Source organism: Ooceraea biroi, chromosome 1 (assembly GCF_003672135.1).
Source record: "Ooceraea biroi isolate clonal line C1 chromosome 1, Obir_v5.4, whole genome shotgun sequence".
NCBI classification, from domain to species: Eukaryota; Metazoa; Arthropoda; class Insecta; order Hymenoptera; family Formicidae; genus Ooceraea; species Ooceraea biroi.
In genome coordinates, this window is record NC_039506.1 from 22,788,158 (window position 1) to 22,810,572 (window position 22,415).

At 34.0% G+C, this 22,415-nt stretch overlaps 2 protein-coding genes across 6 annotated transcripts; both read left to right on the forward strand.

Moving 5' to 3' along the window:
• Positions 1 to 1,106: 1,106 nt before the first annotated feature.
• Positions 1,107 to 6,707, forward strand: LOC105283497 (probable cytochrome P450 6a13). Of its 2 annotated transcripts, XM_011346304.2 has the most exons (7): positions 1,107 to 2,767; positions 3,996 to 4,388; positions 4,623 to 5,196; positions 5,259 to 5,480; positions 5,910 to 6,161; positions 6,355 to 6,525; positions 6,612 to 6,707. In XM_011346304.2, the coding sequence occupies exons 2-6, from the start codon at positions 4,041 to 4,043 to the stop codon at positions 6,519 to 6,521; spliced, it is 1,563 nt and encodes a 520-aa protein (XP_011344606.1). In that variant the 5' UTR covers positions 1,107 to 2,767; positions 3,996 to 4,040; the 3' UTR covers positions 6,522 to 6,525; positions 6,612 to 6,707. The 2 variants fall into 2 exon arrangements, with proteins under 2 accessions (XP_011344606.1, XP_011344604.1); XM_011346302.2 differs by having other exon boundaries at positions 6,355 to 6,707.
• Positions 6,708 to 6,836: 129 nt separating this feature from the next.
• LOC105283495 (phosphatidylinositol 4-phosphate 3-kinase C2 domain-containing subunit beta) lies at positions 6,837 to 22,387 on the forward strand. Of its 4 annotated transcripts, none has more exons than XM_026968938.1 (25): positions 6,837 to 8,392; positions 9,082 to 9,323; positions 9,672 to 9,884; positions 10,000 to 10,237; positions 10,391 to 10,652; positions 10,883 to 11,103; positions 11,172 to 11,280; positions 11,400 to 11,561; positions 11,644 to 11,873; positions 12,006 to 12,105; positions 12,400 to 12,819; positions 12,912 to 13,113; positions 13,196 to 13,372; positions 13,547 to 13,807; positions 14,159 to 14,347; positions 14,449 to 14,674; positions 14,881 to 15,027; positions 15,114 to 15,362; positions 15,494 to 15,930; positions 16,041 to 16,197; positions 17,172 to 17,407; positions 17,623 to 17,823; positions 20,359 to 20,555; positions 21,003 to 21,250; positions 21,319 to 22,387. In XM_026968938.1, the coding sequence occupies exons 2-25, from the start codon at positions 9,082 to 9,084 to the stop codon at positions 21,490 to 21,492; spliced, it is 5,298 nt and encodes a 1,765-aa protein (XP_026824739.1). In that variant the 5' UTR covers positions 6,837 to 8,392; the 3' UTR covers positions 21,493 to 22,387. The 4 variants fall into 4 exon arrangements, with proteins under 4 accessions (XP_026824739.1, XP_026824746.1, XP_011344603.1 ...); XM_026968945.1 differs by lacking the exon at positions 6,837 to 8,392 and adding an exon at positions 8,400 to 8,482; XM_011346301.2 differs by lacking the exon at positions 6,837 to 8,392 and adding an exon at positions 8,490 to 8,653.
• Positions 22,388 to 22,415: the final 28 nt, after the last annotated feature.

The following is a 22,415-nucleotide window of genomic DNA, read 5'->3' on the forward strand; positions in this document are numbered from 1 at the left end:
AAATAATGTCAGGAGTCGACATAATGATGTCATTACATCGTCACAGACGTCATCATTATGTCGTTTTCTGACGTCACTTTGTTACTTGAGACACAGTGTACGATTAAGATAAAACAAATGTCAGTTGTTTTTTTCTTATTGTTATTCATATTTATACAATTAATTTGTCCTGGGTACAAGATAGATCTTGTAGGCCTCACACACACACATGTTTTTCGAAGAGATGTATCTGGACGTAACAATACCTTACAAGAGAAAATCTTGTAAAGAGCTCATGTGCATGCTCATAATATTTACTATTCGCACGCTCGCCTGCTTAGGTTGATAGGTGATATATGTTTGCGTTTATGGCACCATGGGGATTACTTCCGTTCACCATATTTGTGAACTGTAGGTGGTGATCACCGCTTACGGCCATGGCGATGTTGGTAGTTTCCAGTGCTTTCTTACAACGCTGTTGTTACTTTTTACCGCCGCTACGGTAGTTTATTTCGTTTATGCCTATCACAAGACACGGAAGTAAACGAAGGCTTCATACATTCTCTACATCCTGAATCACGCGTGTAAATCCGTACACGTGCTGCGTAAACCGATGAAAAAATGACACGCTGCCGATCGTATTTTATGCTTATGATCCTTCTTAAATGTTCGGTTTTATTTATGTCGGAAGTTCATTGAGACTAATTATTTATCGATTTCTTTACTTATCGACCACTGTGTCACGGGATGCTTGCACGATAAGCTTGACTTCGATATATATAACATTGCGCAAACAATTACTTATTTTTTTCTTTCTTCACCGATTATTAATTATATTATATAAAATATATTAATAAAATTATTAATATTCTACAGCGCCCTTTCTGTAATAATATATTTCTTCTGTAATTTTGTCTGTAATGTAAATTTTGTGAGATTGTGCACGCACGCGCTCGTATTAATTCGAAATTGTCATACAACGTATTAATATTACTTATCAGCTATTACGAATATAATCAAGTATGTAATTACATAATTGATAAGATATTTTTATATAGCTCTCAACTGTATGCTGCTTTAAACAAATTATGAAGAATTTTTACGAAATGTTATCCAAAATATAATACAATTTTACCTGCAGATAATTTTATCTGTAAATGATTTATAATTTTATATAATCAAGTTAAAATATTATACCATATTGCTTAACGCAAGTGCAACTGCATATACACATATACATATACATATAATAAATGTTTTTTGTATATAGTACAATATTTGCATATAAGTTTAACTACATGATAGCGTTTTACAGTGACTTATAGCTTATCATTTATGATTCGTATTTATCTTACGATATTAGAGATTATAAAGTAATATTTTATTTTCGCATGAGAAAGATAAGCTTATAATTTTTGGTATATCACGAAATATACTATCACTTATAAAAAGAATTATTATAAGAATCTGTATTGTATGATATATTTTAAATCTTTAGATAAAATGAAGTTTTTATTTCGATTTCGTACGACATATTTTGTAAAATCATATTTTTATTTAAAAATGCATGAAAAAATGAATTATTTGAAGTTTGTACGTTATATGGTATGCGTGATACACATTTGTATTTGATTCTTCATACTAAAACTAAAAACGAAAATAGCATTCGCCAAAAGTTTTATACATACAAATTAAATAAATATTCGAAACAATCGTAAGCAACTCCGTAAATTACCGTTAATTATTTCAATCAAAGTTATCCATGGATTAGATTGAGTAGTGGTAGTACCTAGATCTTAATGCAACTTCAAGATTTACTTGTGCTGAATACGTAAATACTTTATTAAATCTTATATTATGATATAGTCTGAAATATGTGTGTGTGTGTGTGTGCGCGCGCGCGCGCGCGCGTGTGCGTGTGTGTGCTTATGTGCTTATTTGCGCATAATCCCAATCTTGCGTATTTTACAGATAGCGATTCGCATATAATTAATCATGTTCTATAGATATCCAAGGAATTTTGATTTCATGAAGATTAGATTAACAGATCACGCCATTATATTGCTTCGTAAAAGTCATATGCTAGACGTATAAATAATCAGAACAATTTTATATGTTATATTTATGCCTCACTGTAAAGGTTGTTATCATATATTAGTACATTTTAGATTTAGAATTTTAGCATTATATCTAAATGAAAGCAAAACTTTCCTGTTCTTACTTTCTGTTAATAGTCAATTAATCTACGTTCATATTTAGATCACACAATTTTAGATGACGCTCATATTAGACAGTTAGATTACTCACGAAAAAACAAAAGCTACTCTACTAGTAAAAATAAATATGGAAGAACCATAGTTCTGTTCTATCCAATTATTATCTACGAAAGAGAGAGAAAAAGAGACAGAGAAGAGGAAGAAAGAAAGAGAAAAAAACAAAAATTTTATCAAGATATCCTACACCTCGGCGGAAGAGGTAACAATTCGGCTATACATTCGGCCGTAAACCGAGTGGCTCTCGAAGCTGGCGCGAACGCAAAGTCTTTATAAATGCGTTGCGTTCGTTTATGACTTCCAGTCAGTAGGAGATCGGCCTTTTGACGAGAACGATACGTCATGACATGCGCGTAGAATATACGTCGTTTTTTTCTCCATATTATTCTCCGTCTTTTCCATCCACCACCTTCTTGACATTTATTGAAGCCTTGATCATGACGACGATTACACATCATATCGTTGCATGCTGCTAGAAGTCCGTGAACAATGCAAACAAGCTTATGCTGCGGAATGTAAGCTACTTTCTTCGTATACACTTTCGACTTACACGTTCGATGACACTTTTGCAGTGTTTTACATCAACCCAGTTTGAACAGTAAAGTTTGTTATTTTGCGACGATCAGTTATTTTGACACGATCGACCAGTGAATAAGTGTACATGTTTTCAGTGAAGAAATGCAGTGCACCGATAATTAATTGGTACTGCCCAAGCACAGATTCAATTATACATACATATAGTAGAATATAGTAGAATAAGCGAAAATTTGTCTTTAACTAAACTTTACCTAAATGTGACAAATCTTGCAACATTGCATTGATATATAAAAACTAGAATAAGGCATATGTATATATTATTACAAGTAATATAATATTTTTTAACAAAAAAGAGCGGCTTTATATATTTTATAAAAGCACAAATATAAGGAATAAAATAAAAGATAGCAAATACAAGTAAAATATAAACTGGAGATGCAATAAAAGAGAATATAAAAGTATATAACTATTATATAAGATTATTAGAAAATTAATTTATTTTCTAAGAAAAGTAATCCTATTTATCTATAAAATATAAAAAAATATATAAAATATAGTTTCTACAGTTATCGCAAGGTGTGTTCATAATAAATATATGTACAGTAAAAAGTGTAAATGATTGGTGGAAAATGCTTTTCTGCTCGAAGAAAAAGAAACAAGTTCAAAAATGTACTTAACTTAAAAGTATACAGACATTTGTGTACATACGACTGTAGCTCACATGTGATGAGATCTGTCAGCTGCAAATACTGCATGAGTATAATCTTTCCTTTAAATGTTCTTTTATATAGTTAAATACACGTTTGTAAAACAAATTTAAAAATAGACTTCGGTAAGAGAAATTCCAAACGTACATACCTGTCTTGTATTAAAATAAAAAACCAAGAACATTAAATCGGTATTTGATACTCAAACAATTTAGGACAAGAATTAAATAATTTTGCTTTCATCTTGAAATTCATGTTTTTAAAATTTTAGTAAATTTAGGAATTAGGAATTATAATTATAAAAATAAAAACTTACGATATTATTAATTAAAGATTCTGTAATTTTGTGGCTTGGAAAAAGATAACTAATTAATATAATATAATATAATCAATATATAATATAATGTAGTCAATATAACAAATCATAATATAATAATATAATAATATAGTCACAATAACAAATTGTAAATAATTGATTATATTATAAATTATTTTTCAGGAAAACTGCTTTTTGAGATAATAGTACACCAAATAGAGGTTGAAAATGCTTGACATCATAAGGCTATTTCTCGATCCTTTCTTGTTGATTGTGCTCTTCCTTGGAAGTTTATACTTTTATCTTACCGGAACTTTTGATTTTTGGAAATGCCGTGGCGTGCCATTCAAAAAACCAGCTATACTCGTTGGTAACTTTGGTTCCATGCTGCTGTTCCGAAAGTCGCAACCAGAAGGCGTTAAAGAGATGTATGAGTGGTTTAAAAACGAAAGATATTTTGGAGTGTTTCGCGTGAGATCACCTGTGTTGATCTTACGGGACCCCAACTTGGTGAAGAATATATGCGTGAAAGATTTCGCATGCTTTATGAACCGTGGGATTCCGAATAACACTCAGGTAAAGAATAGTGATATCCTCTTATTTCTCTCTTACTTTCTTTCTTTCAGATATCAATTTTGTATCAAATATAAAAATTAAATCCGTGTCTAATCTTATCCATTCCTAAAGTAATCACTTTAAATATAAACATTGGAATTTAAATATATATATATAATATACTTTACGTATTATATAATAAATCTTGTTATTCCATTCTAATCCCATTTTAATCCCATAATCATGCACGCACAGGATCCACTTTTCGGAAATCTGTTTAATCTCGAAGGGCACGAATGGAAAAGCCTCAGATCGAAATTAACGCCTGCGTTTTCGTCGGGTAAGCTGAAGCGAATGTTCTACCTGCTGGTGGAGTGCTGCATGGAGTTCCAGAAGCTCATCGACACGAGTTGCAGCATAGATCGGGCAATCGAAGTACGGGAACTGGCAACGAAATTCACTATCGACGTCATCGGCAGTTGCGCCTTCGGCATACAGATAAACGCACTCACCGACGAGGAATGTGAGTTTCACAGGATGGTGAAGAGGCTCTCGAAGCCAAGTTACAAGGCCACTCTTTGGAGGATGCTGCGAACGGCTGTACCGAAATTATACAAATTGCTGGGCGTGCAGGTCATCGATCCGAGCGTAACCAGATTCTTCAAGGGTGTCGTGTCGCAAATGATCAGTCAGAGGGAGAATAATTGCATTAGGCGACACGATTTCATGGATCTACTGATCGAGCTGAAGAACAAGGGCGCTTTAGATAATGACGCTAGAAAGGTGCAAATCGGTAGCAATAAAGATGCGCAAGCGGCAAAAGATAAGAGTAAGTAAGTTAGACAAAGAAAAGCCTTTTGTGTTAATCGCTAAATAATCTGTTATTTATAGTATTGGACGAAAACACTATTGCGGCACAAGCATTTGTTTTCTTCGTCGCTGGTTACGAAACGTCCTCGAATACAATCGCGTTCTGCCTTTATGAATTAGCTCTGAACCAAGAGATTCAAGAAAAGACCAGGCAAGAGATCTATGATGTCATTAATGCACAAAATGGGAAATTAACTTATGATGCAGTGCAGGAAATGAAATATCTTGATATGGTAATATTAGGTACGAGTCTAGTAGTAGTTAGACCAGGTAAGAAAGAAATCCGAACGCAGTATGAAATCAATTTACATCAACTTAAGTTTTCATTATATCTTGTATTCATCGCGTACAATAAAAGCTCCAGAGAACACATGATCGATATAATCGATTTGTGGTTCCTCGATTTGAACGTATAAATTAATACAGTAAGTGTACTATCTCTTTAATAGAATGTATTTGTTTTTACGCACTTTGATTTTACGCACATGTTCTTTTATACTAATCAATAGTTTCTTACAAAAGGCATGCTTACGTAATTCCTGAAATGTGTCTTTCATTGCAAGCGGTAACTATATAAAAATAATACATGAGAAAATAACAGTAAACATTTTAAATATAATATAATTATAGAAATATATAGATTTGTAGAAACATGCATAATAAAATTTGTAGAGACCCTGAGGAAGTATCCATCAGCTCCGTTACTTTCTCGAAAGTGCGAGTACAAGTACCAGATACCGGATAGCAAAGTGGAACTACCAGCTGGTATGCGGGTGATCATACCGATTTATGGCCTTCATCACGATCCAAATTATTATCCCGACCCAGCGACTTTCAACCCCGAGAGATTCACAGAGGAAAATAGACGCACGAGGCATCCTTACACGTATCTTCCATTTGGAGAAGGACCGCGAAATTGTATAGGTATCCATCGTTACTTATTTAATATATTTAACATTTTTCGCATCTTTTTTTAATTATAACGTATTATCATAAGTTGTATTTTATCTTAATTGTTCGTACGTAAAGTGTTAAGAAAAGAAAATCTTTTTAATTATGGCGTATTATCATAAGTCGAATTTTACCAGTATATTAATATCTTTTTGCAATCTTGTAGGAATGCGTTTTGCGTTATTACAAATCAAGATGGGAATAATATCGTTCCTCAAGAATCACCAAGTTGACATATGTGACAAATCGATAGTGCCGATAAAGTTTAGCAGACGAAGTCTTGTAACAACAAGTGAGACGGGCTTTTGGTTAAATATTACTCGAATTCCCTAAGCATGTAGATATTTTTAAATTCTTCTTCAAGCTCTTCTTCAAGAAATTGTTGATTAATTTAATGATTTTCACATAATACGCATGGTACAGTCTAGCTAGAGGTGTATAAACAACACACACACACAAGGCGGAGTAACTTTTCATTTCTCTACTTGAAATATTTGGAAAACAAGCGACAATTTATTTCAATTTTTGTATTTTACTCTGAAAATATGTAAAGTATGTAAGTATATGTATTTTAATTAATTTTCAGTTTCAACTTCTTTTAATTTTAGCAACTTCTAATTTTAATTGTTTCAAGTTCTTTTAATTTTAGCAATTTCTAATTTTAATTGTTTCAAGTTCTTTTAATTTTAGCAATTTTTATATACAGAAAATAATGCGTTGGATGAAATGAGAAATTTTCCTGTTACTTTGTTGGCGTGTTACGTATTTAAAATATTTAAAAACATTTTCGACTTCTCCAAGTGACAGCTTGAAGTTTTTCCTACAATTTATCTTGTAACGCAATTTCTCTACAATTGTTTATTGAGTTATCGAGAGATACTATCGAAGAAGAAACGAGCATTTTGACTTTAATTGCTCTTAACTTTGTTAATGATCATCATACAAAGCTTCAAGAAATGGATTATTAAAGTTGAAACTTTGTACTTTATCAATATCTCAATCAATATAATTGCTATTGTTTTTTAAAAAACTTCGAAACGTGTTATAATACAAATGCGTGAAGATAATATAAAATTCGCGATGTTTTACTTTTCTATTCAGATCCAGAAACAATTGTGTAGAATAATTCAGACACACAAAAAATTATGTAGAACAAAATATTTTTTAATTTTACTTTTCTCAAATCTTTATTCAACAAAAAATTGTGACATTTTTTTAATAGTAGCTACTATGATTTTATGGAGCGAAAAACGTACGAAAAATTATGAAATTATTTATTTTCGGTGAAGGAAAGGAAAAAGTGGAAAACAAAGTTCTCTGAACATGTACTAGAAAATTGTTTTGATAGTACGCTGACACTATATCTTAAAAATCAATTTATATTGTTCATCATTTACCTAACTAATTACCATACTACTTCCTTTATTGTACCTATACTTCGAAGCTTTGTAACAACTCTTTTATCATATTGTAACAATATCTCAACACAAGCTAACAAGCCTATCAACACAAGTCGCTATCGTCTCCCAGCGTGAACAAATAAATTATCCATAAGCAATAATAACGACTCAAAGGCGCTGCCGACGGGTATTCCGTCGCGACATGGCACGATACAAAAGCGCGCGGAACTCCTAACTGTTCATAATCCCACGCAGACTATAAATTGAATCGGTCATAATCAAATAAGGCTCGTTGCCGGAGCGCGGCTGATTGGAGAGCGCGGCACGAACGCACCGCAGCGTACATACGACCGCGCGTCGGACTCCGCGCACTCGCTCGTTGAGGCACTTCCATCTACGACGGCCGCTATGCCTTTTTCGCTTGACGGCGCGTCGTCAACGGCACAATGCGCGCTATTGCGCGCATTGCCGCAGTGCCCCGCCGTGCCTTCACGCGTTGTTTCTTTGGCCGTTTCCTCGTCGCGCGTTCCGTGCGTCGACGGTCAGCGGCAACGACCACGCTGTCAGTGCACTGCCGTTCGTAAGAGCCGTCGATTCTCTTAGCGTGTCCCTTTTCCCGTCGCCGTGCACGCGGCAGGGGAAATTGAGCTCAACGTTATTACATACCGCTCGCAATTTCCCACGTAGAACCAATGAAAATGATGGCGAGGATGTTGATTTCCTGATACGTACGTCATCGTGCTGCGTCGGTGGATCGCTCGCTAATCGAAAACGAAAGAGAAGAAAGCGGAGGAAGGGAAAACGGTAGAGGGAGAGGGAGAGAGAGAGAAACGGCGTGTGTAACGTTTCGAAAGCACCGTCATTAAGACGCATTCTCATCGAAACGGTACCACGGTGAGAGCCGCCGGATTAAAGTCCTCCTGGATATCCTGCATCCGCGTCCCTGAATTATCCCCTGCGCGGAAGCGCGATAACGCGTCCCTTTAAACGCGTTCGCCGCACGTTATCGCCAGCTCCTGCTCTTATCACTGCATGCGCGTTAAGTTACGCTTCGCGGTTAGTGGCGTACGTATATACAACGATTATAGTGTCCTAGAGCCTTTGTATTCCGAGAGAAAGAGGGAGAAAGAGAATCCGTCCTGATTCCGTCCGATAATTCACATGTCCGTTTATGGAACGTAGCGTAAACGAATTCACGATAATCGATACACGCTTTCGGAGCCGTCCTCGAGATTGTGCGGTTCCCCATCTTACAACGAACGACTATAGGCCTCTCATCCGTTCTCACTCTATCGCATCTCTCTTTAGTATAGGTTAGAATGCGCTTGTGACATACTGTCACTGCTCCTAGTTTGGATATTGGATGTACATGTATGTGTCTGGCATCTTGTATACTTTTGGAGTATTGTTCATTTAATATAATCGTGACGCATCACCCTTGCATATAACGGCAAATCTTGACATTATATGCTCGTTCTGTTATTTTGTCCTAGATGTCACACCACAGTAAAGATACTTGTGATCAAAGAACTGCAGTGATCGACCATGAGAAACAGTTTCAAGAAGACTTGGAGCGAGCCCAAGCTCTTAGTTTAGAAAGCCTGGCGTTAGAAAAATTTAGATTGCAGAAGTTGCGTTCTGAAACTAGCAATGTACAACAATCCGGCTTTACACAAAACAATGTGTGCAATACAATTAGTGCCACATCGGAGACAAATGGTTCACAGGAAGAAAGGTAAATGCTTCTTGAATTATTTCACGTTTCTTTTTTGTATTTTAATATGGCATATTTGATACCATGCATTGCTTGAATTTGCTTATGAGTCAATTGCATTGCCTCGCCAATTTCTTGAGAAGCTAACGTCACATATGTACGACAGGGATTATCTCTTATTCCCTTTCCATAAAGTCCATCTTATCAGTCTCAAAAATAAAAAAAAGATCATGGTCCATGATAGAGATTTTCATCTAACGACAATAGCGAACATATTAATAAATATAATTATTATGAATCATGGGATAATTTTTAAACAAAAGTCTAGTTTTATGAAAATTTACTATGATATGATATGTATGTATGCAGGTCACAATGTAGAAGTCGACCAAGACCAGGGTCCATTAATACAAATCAAAATAATGCTGCAATATTAGCACCGCCACCTCCAATACCATGTAGAAGAAATTCGACGACTACTGCAGCGAGTCAAGATTTTTCTACTGATTTAATCAATTTTACCAGTCCAGTAAAGCAGGATAATTTAACAGAATATTGTTCAGCACCGCCTCCACCTCCACCGTAATATATATAAATATACATATATATTTTACTTAGAAAAGAGAAAACGTTTTCATAAAACGTACATATAGTTACCAATGTATTTTATCTTTTGCAATCTTATTTTCTATTGCAGAAAAGTGCCGGTAGAACCTAAATGGGAGACCCATCCATCGTTGTTGAAGAAAGAGTCAAGAATATCTCGAAGTAACAGTTCAGTTGGAGCGTATCATTCCAGGGATTTCAGATATCATTCTCTCTCTCCAGGACCGCAATCCTCTACAGCACCATGCACACCGGGAACACCAGGGATTAGTCCCATTATGTCAAGAGCCAGTAGCGTTAGCAACAATGTACCTGATATTGCACCACAGGTGGTAAAACAATTTCTGTAAAGAATACCTTTTTTCTAAATATTCTAATTTTTTCTAAAATTACATATATTTGTATTACGTATACTCATGTTGCTGCTTTCCATCAGAGAACATTCACGGAGGAATTTATATTGAAGATTGTATTTTTTTTAGATTCCTCCTTTGCCTATGAATTATAGACCAACCGTTGCCCCTGCCATATGTGCTCCACCAATACCGACGTTCAGTGTAGACGACGAACAGTTAAACGTGTTAAAAGTAATAGAGAAAAAACCAAATAGCAATCTTATAGATTTGAGTAATTTTGAGCAAATGGACGATAAAACAAACGTACGAGTTAGTGTCTTGGAGGCATTTGATCCATTACTCATTAAGACTGACGGTGGAAGCGATTTCATACAAGAACGCAAAGATGGTAACTTGATTAAGTTTTAACGTGTTTTTAATGTGTTTTTAATAAATTAGTAATAACAATTAGGAATGTTTCTTTCATGTGCATACGTACGTACGTGTGTGCTTGCGCGCGTGTATGCGTGCGTGTGTGTAGATTGCGTTTCTATTTAGATAGAGATAGAATATTTCCTCTGATAAATTTACTTTTCTTATTTTTATAAATTGCCTCCTCTTTTATTAACGTTTTTACAGATCCACGATCGCCAGTTGGTGACAGTGTATACGATCCATTCGATCCATTTGATTACATGTATAGTACAAATGAAAGCGCCAATTCGGATCCAGTTTATGCCGCGGTGGAGAAATCGGCAAAATCGCCGGCTATATCGCCAGCTGCACCGCCCCCATTACCACCTCGCAACTCGTCAGCATGGAACACTATTGAAAGGCGGAAAACTTCGTTAGACCGTCGAGTAAGTTTTGAAGAAATTCGTCTGTTCGCTTTGAATAAAATAATATCGTTACACATTGTCATTTCCAGCAAAAACGTCAAACGCGATTGTATGAAAATGTGACAGTTATCAAAACTAGATCGTCCCTACACGATTGTGATCTGAAGGCGTTTCATAAAATGATAAAGTCCATACGAAGTGAGTGAGATGAAACGTTTTGTCATTTCTATATATTAATCAGTACATCGGTATTAATAAATTATTAATAATACCCGTATTAATAGCATTGGTATTAATTAATTAAAAATTTTTTTTAGGTGAGTTTCCATTTAATGATCCTAATACAAATATCGGATATGTTATCAGTCCGATAATGGAAAACTTGTACCCGGATGGTACAAGTGTAAAATTAGTAGTACATCCGCAATTAATTAATAATGATAAGGATCCTGCGCTATCTATCACTTTCACTTGCAACGGTAAATTAACAGGATTTATTTTCAAGCAAAATTGCGTATTTTTTCGTATTATACAGATATCGTTTTCAATATCATGTTTCAGTGAGCTGCAGCGTCGAGCATGTTATTTTGAATGTCGCTTGTTCCTTAGATGAGGAAGATACAGTGAATGTAGAAAAGTATTGTTTAAGAGTATGGGGATTAGCGGAATATTTCGCGCCTAATACAACGTTAGCACAGTACGAGTATATACATCAGTGCATTAAACTGGAAAAAGATATCGAATTAGCTATAATGAGCAAGGCACAAATTAAACAATCGATTGCTCGAACAGTAAGTGATCACGAATAATTTTATTACCTTATGCGAGCATGTGTACGTGATACGTGCGCATGCGTGCATAAATCTGCGTGTATAAACCTTTAATACTTGAATACTCATTATATATTATCCTTTCTTTTCCAGCTGCAGGATGATAATCGTGATCAGTGTCTAAAATTGGAAGATATTTTACCAAATGAACCCTTGCAACCCATTTCGTACGATACATTAATTATCTTACTAGGTACGCTTACTCGCACGCGTATCGACTAATATATATTGAGTTGTTACAAAAGTTCATGGCTTCGTTTAATTTTTTTTTATGATTGAAAGATGAGAAGTTCTAGGGAAACGGAATTATAAAGTTACTGCAAGGCTGGCAAATTGAATAAAATGTAGTTGAGTAAATATTTATACGCATATACATATAAAAATACACTATGAACTTTTGTTACAACCCGGGAAAAATTTATTACTGATAACACGGCACGTTATAAATAATAAGATATCAGCACATCTTTTTTTTATCCATATATAGAAACGGTCGAAAAGGAAATGGAACGCGTGGAGAACACGGCGTTACAATTGGCAACGACGAATCACGGTTCTAGCTTATTACCTCAACTTCAGCCGCGTGGCGTAGTGCAAGCGGTGAAAGCAGTTTGTGCCTTAATGGGGAACATCGAGACGTTCGAGATCACGGAGGCCGTTGACAATTTCGTTAATGCTTGCTGCCAATTCCTGCCGCAAGCCCATACAGCTAATATAGATTGCAAGAAACCCGAGATCATACACGAGGACGGTGATTACGCTGTGGTTACCTTGAGAAAAAAGTTTCCCGACGTCATCGCCTCGCATTGCCACAAAATTCGCGATGCTGTTCAAGAACTCGTCGAGACGTATTGCCATGCATTCAGAGTTGATTTCCAATTAAACAGCAAAGGAGAATTCCCGACAAGTAAAAAGGACTAATTTCTTTATCTAAAATACTTCTATATACTATCGCATACATAAGATTTCTCTTAACCATGATACATTTCCACTCAATAGATACGCTGGCCTCATCAGAAGTAATCGATACGATTTTGGTGCGTATTGGAGCTTTACATAGATTACCGACCACGTGGAAACACGACGATTACATAGTGGCAGCCCAGATCTTTCATGGAACCAGACCAGTAGGAAATGCAGTCATATCAGAGCCGATGACGGTCAGCACGAATTTTTATCCAAGGATTTTATTTAATTCGTGGTGAGCATGATGAGAATGTCCATAAGAATCCCCCCCCCCCAATGTCAAATAAATATAAAACAAATTGCGTAATTTATGCAAGGTTGGAGTTTCGCGGGATAAGTATTTGTCAAGTACCAAGGGAGGCTAGACTCGTGCTAGTTCTTTACGGTCGTACTCTGCAACCTACGGAGCACGAGTCCAATTCGTCCAGTTCGGAGAGCGCAATGCAGAAGGAAGACCTCGGATGGGGCGCTATACAATTCTTCGATTATGACGGGTAAGCACATGTGCGATTAGTAATTTGCTACAACGTTACAGCTTATCTGGTTTTCTATATTTTTTTTATTCCTTTGATATTTCATAAAATATTACGTCGCGTGTTCTTTTACATTTCTTTACGTTACATGCACACGTTTATTTTTTAATTACAGTATTTTGATTTTACTTATAGCGTTATGAGCCAAGGAAGTTTTTTTCTGTCTCTTTGGCCAGCCATCGCGGATAAGAGATTGGGTCCGGCGCCGGCGCCTGGAATTCATCCACATGGCGATATTCATCCTATTATAGGGCTGGAATTACCCGATTACGGAGGAAAAGTGTTGTTCCCAACGGAATTAAGAGACTACGATGTGGAATCGCTAGATTTCAATTCGCTGGATCAGAATACGCAAGAACTACTAACAGATATTACGCAACAAGATACGTTTTCGAGGTACCTCCATTATCCGAGCATTGCCGTATATATATATTGGGTCGATCGGAAATCCCATGCCGACCTCCTTAGCACAATTCAAGTGCAAAACTGCATTAAGAATTAATATTATAAGTTATTTTGCGTCTGAACACTTGCAAAACAATTCGCCAAATTTTCCAATAACGCAAAACTTCGTATCGATTCTTAATACAGAGTTGTGCGTTTGAATTTTGCTAAGAAAGTCGGTATGGTACTTTTCGGTGAATCCAATAATTTTAAATTATAAAAAAGATTTAACGTGGAATAAGAAAACGACATGTAGAGCAGGAAATATTTAATATGTGTTTCACAAAAATCAATTGTTTCTAGACCGCCCATTGACGAAAGAGAAATTTTATGGGAAAAAAGGCATTATTTGCACGATAGACCGGAAGCTTTACCTAAAATATTATTAGCTGCGCACAGCTGGGATTGGGCGTGCTTACCAGACTTACACGCGTCGCTCAGAGTTTGGAGTCCATTGCCTCCAGTACAAGCTTTACAATTACTCTTACCATGGTATAATTTTATGGAAAACTATAAATAAAACTCTATGTTTTATTTCGTTCTTCTTCAAGAAAACTCTTGTAAAGTGTACTATATATATTTTCTATTTTTAGTTTCCCAGATATGAAAGTCAGAGAAATGGCAGTTGGGTGGATTCGTGAGCTAAGTAACGACGAGCTCGTGGACTATTTGCCTCAGTTACTACAAGCGATGAAGCATGAGACATATGAAGCTTCACCATTGGCCAGATTTTTGTTAGAACGTGCCTTACTTTCACCGAGGGTAGCGCATCACGTTTACTGGCTGCTAAATCAAACGCTGCCGGGACAGAGTCCTCAGGTACAGGTGGATTATTAATATTGATAACATTATCATTCGTACAAATTCCTATGTATATATTGTATAAATGCTAATTATAAAAAATTTTAACTGCATTATGGATTATATAAGTAGAAAGCTCTATTTAAAGTAACGTTTACTTAATGTTATCTACTTAATATTAATTATATTAATCTTATAAATAACAGAGCGCATTTGTTCTTTAGAATTCTGCTGAAACCGCCGCGGAAGACGACAAAGCTATCAGCTGTGCCCGTTACCACCGAAGATTGCAGTTAATGTTAAGAGCATTATTGGCAGTTATTGGAGATGCGTTGAGAAACAGTTTTCTCACTCAACAATTGCTGGTTAAGGCACGTCCTAATTTTATATCTTAATTCTTATTTTAAATAACTTTATATAAAATAGTACATTTATAATTTATATATACAATACATAGAACTTACATGAGGTGGCTGAAAATATTAAAGTTACGAAGGAATCGTTACGAATGGAAACACTTAAAACTGGCTTACAAAATATACATTGCCAGTTAATGGAAGATGATGGCACATGTTTACCGCTTTCCCCCAGTAAGTTAGTATTCGGTATCAATGTACAAACATGTGCCTATTTCCCGTCATTCACACTTCCGTTGAAAATTAACTTTATTACCTGTGACAGTGTCATAAATCCGGCAATCTTCAAGGTATGTGTCCGAGTAATTTGCAAGAGTTATTCCGCACAATTATTTTTATACGTTGCATTACACCTTTATATAAATCCAAATTTTTCACATCCTTTAGACTCCAGTAATATTGCCGCACTTGTCTTTCCTAGGTTGGTGATGATTTGCAACAGGACATGTTGACCTTGCAAATGGTGCGCATTATGGATAAATTATGGTTGAAGGAAGGTCTCGATCTGAAAATGGTCACTTTCGCTTGCGTGCCAACTGGCCACAAGCGTGGGATGATAGAAATGGTAACGAATGCAGAGACACTACGGAAAATCCAAGTTGAGTTCGGATTAACTGGATCGTTCAAAGACCGACCGATCGCGGAGTGGTTAGCGAAGCATAATCCTTCGGAACTGGAGTACGAGAGAGCAGTGGAAAATTTCACTGCATCCTGCGCCGGTTACAGCGTAGCCACTTACATATTAGGAATCTGCGATAGACACAATGACAATATTATGCTGAAAACGTCTGGTCACTTATTCCATATCGATTTTGGAAAATTCCTTGGTGACGCACAAATGTTCGGAAACTTCAAGAGGCGAGTCTCAATTTATTTATTACAGTTTATTTCGTTATGTACTTCTATGCTTTTATTCTGATTAACAATACGAGTGTATTTATAATCCCGTTTGTTATATTCTTCATTAGAGATAGGACACCGTTTGTACTGACGTCGGATATGGCATATGTTATAAATGGAGGAGACAAACCTTCAGCAAAGTTTCATCACTTTGTGGATCTGTGCTGTCAAGCTTTCAATATAGTGCGAAAACATGGAAATCTTATTCTTCATCTTTTTGGATTGGTACGTTTTATTTTTATATAATATTTGCATGATAAACTAATTGATTATCATTACATATAAAAACAATTCATGATTAATGACTTTAATGAAATACATATGCAATACATGTGTGTGTATCTTATATATTTTCATAAAATAACTCAAACTTTTATATGACGTATTTTTTATGCTTATATTTTATAGAATTTTGTTTAAAATAATGAATTATAAAATCAAGTATAAAATATTACTTTCGTTTTTGTTTCTAATAAAATATATTATACATTGATACATATATGAAATATTTATCAAATAAGAAAAGAAAGAGAGAGAGATTATATTAAAATAATATATTTAAATTTTACATATATAATATTAACTTAATCGAAATGTTATATGAAATAGAAAGAATAAATTATTTTGAGAAAGTTGTTTGTTTTTAACAGATGAGATCAATTGTGTAAAATATATCTTAGATTGTTATAATTATTAATAAGTGTTAGAATATTATAGTAAATCTTGCAAGCGTTACTGTACATCAATTCTGTGCATTTGAATAAAAAAGAAGTTTTGTGGTCTACTTAGTCATGAAAACAATAAAACCGCAACGGAAGAACTTATCCACAGACTTTATCACAAGGCGGACCACTATCGCACTAGCCGTACACGATGTAGCTAATTAGTATTTATCGTTCGCGCTCTTATAATATTGTGTCCTGCAGCAGTCTGAGTCAATCATGTTAAGAGTGAACTACTACATTGGGAATAAACAGATATTAAAAAGTTAATCGTAGAGTAACGCGTTGGAAAGCACGAGGATTAATTTTTACCAATTTTATAGTATTCAAAAATAAATCGCAATGGATAACTTAATATCTGAAAAGAATCTTCTCAGTCATCTGCATAAACAGAGTGTCATAGCACGAAAACTCCATGATATCGAGATAAAAGATCACTTAGAAAAAGCGAGGATGAACGAGTATACTACTTCGCAGATGACTTCGTCTGGTATTCCGGGAGTGACCATGGATGCAGTTAATTATGTGCAGAAAGCTCTGCTTCCTGGACAAACCAATCCCGAGGCGGCGGCAACATTCGCTCGTATGATAGAAAGTTCACTGAAAAGTTGGTTCACGCAATTCAATTTCTTCCTGCATAATCTAGCGCAACTCAGATTCTCCGGAGATCATAGTGACGGAGAATTGTTGTCTTTTATTCCGCGTACCTACACGTAAGTCTTTTATTAAATGCTATAGTTGAATATAATTATAATTCACAATAAATCAAGAAACCCGCTAATTTCTTTAGTTTTTTTTATTAATAGTAATAAATTAACAAAAATGGAATATCGAATACAGCAACTATGCAATGCGCGCGCGCACACATACATACATACATACATACATATATGATTAATAAGTTTTATATTTATAATTATTGCAACAGGATGCAACAGGAGGGCCAATTGACAAGTGTACAAGTTCATGGATATCAAAAGCGTTATGATCCAGAGAAATATTATATGTATATTTTGCGAATACAACGGAAAAGCCAACCAGATCCAACATATCTATTCCGATCATACAAAGAGTTTTGTGAATTTTATCAGAAATTGTGCATCCATTTTCCACTTGCCAAAGTAACCAGGTAAAAATTTGACATGCATCTATACGCTATCATGTATATTTTAGTTACATTTAGTTAGTAATTCTATTCTTGTTTCATCTTTGTTATTAATTTTTTTCTCACAATTAAATTTTTTCTTACACTTTAACGTAAATATAATATAAATTATTAATAATTATAATTATATTATTGTAATAATAATACTACTATTATTATTATATGCACGCAGTTTAACAAAAAATGTACATTATTAATATACACTGCATATATTGCATAAACGCAAACACGTGCGCACGCACACACATACATATATTTATATCTAACATTGTATAATTAAAAGGTTAAATCTAATTTCTCATATATAATTTTTAATTGATAGCAGATATATATAAACGAAAATATTTAAATCGAGAAAAAAAATCGATGTTTCATTGACACATTTTGATATATAATTCTTTATATAAATGTATATGTATATATACATATATTTCTCGTAATTAAATCACTATCTCGTTATCCGAATAAATAGCAGATTTCATATCTGGACTATCATTTTGATTTTTATTTGTCTTATTTAATTGTTCATTGGGTACCAGCTGCTCTTTTATATTTGTATCTTTGCTAGATGTAGATGATTCTATATTTTCAGTTACACGATTATTATGTTTTTCCGAATTAATAATTGGTAAGGATGATGATTGGCTCGTAAGGTCTGCTCTTGATTGATTATATTGTACTCCTTCATTATTTGTACTTATTGAATCAGTAATACTTGAAGACTGAACAGCAGATGTCTTATTTGTCTGTGTCATTGATACATCCGGTTCAAAATATAAAACCCTTCGATATAAACCCGTCATTTTTGGAATTTTAGACGCTTCTTTCTCCATCGATAAACGTGCTCGAAACCATTTTAGACCCATTTTTGCTGAAATTTAATACAAAATTTTTTAAAATCCATAATTTTTGAAAATATTAATAATTTGTAACGTGAAAACTCGCAAATAGTGTCTTTAATGGAATTCTTAATACATTCACTACCATGACGGTCACTGATGACCGACACTGAGCTTATTATTGTATTATGGTGAATCTTAATATTCCAGTGGGCGTAAACGGAAAGTTAATTACAATATGTTTGAGAGTGAAATTATTTACGTTAAATTACTTACAAATAATAACTTTGTGTTTTACTAATAATATTAAAAATATTGTATTCTGCATATTATAAAAATATTAACATATATATTATATAATATTACTTACTCGTATCTTCTCTTATGAAAACTTAATCTTATATATTATAAATTTCTTATGAATATTTTTTATGATTTGCTAGATCTACTTTGAAAACGTGATATGTCTGTTCAGCACAATCTTTATATCCTGAAATTAATACATTTCTTTATTTTATTGTTTCGCAATATTAATATTTCTTACAAAGTACGAAGCAATCTAAGTAAAATAATATTTTACGAAATAATAAATTGCTTTTCTTCCAAGTATTATTGTCAAAAAAGAATGTACTTACAGTTGAGAAGCATCGAAGAAAATGTCATCGCTCGTATTTGTTTCAGATGAGAAATGTGTTAAATTTATGAAAATTAAATTATATTATTATATATATATTCACAGCTATATTGCAGTTGGAGCAAGAGATTAAATCACTAATGAGCAGCTTATTACAGAAAGAAACTTCTCGTGTATCAAGAATATGGCAAAAACAAAAGGCGATGTGTCACAAAGCGCTGGATAATATCTTAAACGCGAAAAATACTTGACTGACAATGTCACACCTTTTGATATGTGTTATCTTCAGATTATCCAATATTAGTCAGACATATCTCGCATTCAATTGCCTTAGTCACACAATGATTAATTGACAAGTCTAAGACACGTCAAGTTTCTTGAATGCAAATATCAAAAGAAACAATTTAATTAAAATGTGACAATATTATTTAACTCCGTTATCCTACTGTAATGTAAAGGTATCGCGATATGGGTCTATTTAACGTTTCACTACGACTATTTGTCGTTTGGCCTCTACGCTACGTTGTTTACTTATGAAATGATACTGTCCTATGATATATATATACAGGGTGTCTCAGAACTCCCCGACCGCCAGTTAATGGCGTATAGTTCGGACTTATAGCTGATCAGAAAAGTCCTGTACCATTTTGCGACTTTCGCAAAATATTAACCGAGTTATTAACGATTGATATTAACGAATGAGAGCGCGGCTCGTGCAGTGTCACACGTTTCTGTTTATGTACTGGTGCGCTCTCCATCCCACCTAACAAAGAGTCGCGCTCTCATTCGTTAATATCATTGATAACTCGGTTAATATTGCGAAGATCACAAAATGGTACAGGACTTTTCTACTCAGCTAAGTCCGAACTATACGCTGTTAACCGGCGGTTGGAGAGTTCTGAGACACCCTATGTACATTGATCCCTCACCAGTGAGGTGTGAATAGAGATGTTTATGAATAGAAATGTTATTAGATGTATATCGACGAGTTTTGAATAAGTCTGATCCCTTCTGCTTGTTTCATAGTCTGCCAAGTGGTATAAGCGTGGGACGTTCCAACATCAAACAAGTGGCCGACAAACGACGAGCGGATATAGAAAAATTCCTTGTAAGCCTGTTTAAAATGGCACCGGAAATATCACAAAGCGATTTGGTTTATACTTTCTTCCATCCGTTGCTACGAGATCAACAAAATGCCGACATTCGTTTACGTAAAGTTAAAGGTATATGTTTCTACATTTATTCAATATATATTCAAATTTATACGTAATTATCTATTAGACACGTATATTAATTTGATGCCTTTTCTTACAAAATTCAAATTTTATGTATAAAAAGTTATACAACTTTAATTCTCAAAATAATCTCCATTATTTTTTATAATTTTGAACTACTTCTTGATATAATTTTCTAATTTTATTCGCATAAAGGTTTTAATTTGATGAAATCAATGAATAAATAAAATTAGACACTGAATAAATTTTCTAATATAATAATTATAATACTAAGAATTTTATTCGATACTTATGATATTCCAAATATTACAACAATATATTATATATTAAATATATTATTTAATTTTTTAATAGCAAGTGTTCAAACTCCATTGTTGTAAATAAATTTATCATATATGAAGTAACATTAAATAAGCTGTTATTTTTATGTAATAGTTGGAAATTGGTGGGCCGAAAAGAGAATTAGAGATAATGTGCAAAGTGGTCAAATCAAGTTATCTCTTCATTACACTCGTGGCACTTTGTCAGTCATGATTTATCACGCTCGAGGTCTCCCAAAAGTAGCTAACGCTCAAGAGCCAAATACATACGTGAAGGTGTATCTTAAACCTGATCCCCCAAAGGCAACAAAACGAAAAACAAAAGTGGTAAAAAAGAATTGTCATCCGTCGTTTATGGAAATGGTGAGTGTTTGTGTGTTTTAATCACTTAATAATTAAGATATATTATAATCAATTTTTTATTGCCTTAGTTGGAATATAGAATGCCTCTAGAGGTAATTAGAGAGAGGACACTTGAAGCTACGATATGGAATCATGATACTTTGCAAGAAAATGAGTTTCTCGGTGGTATAAGTTTACCACTTGGACGTCTTGATTTGAAGAACGAAACGATTGAGTGGTTTCCATTAGGTAGCGTACGATGAAACGAGTATAAAGACTGCCCTGGAATGAAGTCTCTTAATGCTCATATACATATTATTAGAGTAACCCAAATATGAAAAAACGTAGTATATGCTATCGCACAACATTAAATCTTCTTTATTACGCACGGCCAAGTGCAATAATTGCCGTGTTTAATCATGATAAATTAATTATAATTATTTATATAGTTTTGCGCATTTCCGTTGCAAAACGTTGTATCTTTACGAAGTAATATCGGTATGATATAAACTATGTGATATCTAAAAGTTATATATAAGGAAGCAGGATTAATCTCTATAAAACTTTCAAAACTGTCGCTGAGAAAAATAATACACCTAACTCTAACGAGTATCCAACTATGCCGTAAATCGGCATAATAAGTCATGAGGAATGGAGACAATTGGAGAGTTACAAAACTTAAAAATTGTATACTACGGTTATATATATATTTACCTAATTATATTTTCGAAAATATCACGAAAGATAGAAAAATTCCGCACGAATGTAACATCATAGATTTATATTGGAAATTTACTCTTTTTTTACAGAAATTTTATACATATTTATTTATATCACTTTTTATCGATTATATTAATCACCAATTGTAAATAGACTAAATGTATTTTATATATTGTATGAACGTGACAAGATCATTTGTAAGTAACTATCGAGTTACTCTTTTACAACATTTTATAAGACGAATAAAAGTTTGCAATTAATTGCCTCTAGCTAAAAGCTAATCTTTATATACTAAATACATACTGCAAGAACATGCTTTGCGGACTTTTAAGGTATAACTTTATTATTAGAAAAAAATTTATATAATTGTCTATCTATGTAATGGCCTCACTTATGATAAATGAACATAATAATAATAAAATTATGTAAATATATTAATGAAGTTGTATAATAAATTATTTTTTAA

Bases quoted from the DNA above. Each gene is read 5' to 3' on its own strand.
- LOC105283495 (XM_011346301.2), top strand. From the start codon at position 8,621: ATGCGCGTTAAGTTACGCTTCGCGGTTAGTGGC. The intron at 11,874-12,005 runs GTAAGTGATCAC...TTTCTTTTCCAG, and splicing joins AACAATCGATTGCTCGAACA to CTGCAGGATGATAATCGTGA. The intron at 13,114-13,195 runs GTGAGCATGATG...AATTTATGCAAG, and splicing joins AGGATTTTATTTAATTCGTG to GTTGGAGTTTCGCGGGATAA.
- LOC105283497 (XM_011346302.2), top strand. From the start codon at position 4,041: ATGCTTGACATCATAAGGCTATTTCTCGATCCTTTCTTGTTGATTGTG. The intron at 4,389-4,622 runs GTAAAGAATAGT...ATGCACGCACAG, and splicing joins GGATTCCGAATAACACTCAG to GATCCACTTTTCGGAAATCT. The intron at 5,481-5,909 runs GTACGAGTCTAG...TAAAATTTGTAG, and splicing joins TCTTGATATGGTAATATTAG to AGACCCTGAGGAAGTATCCA.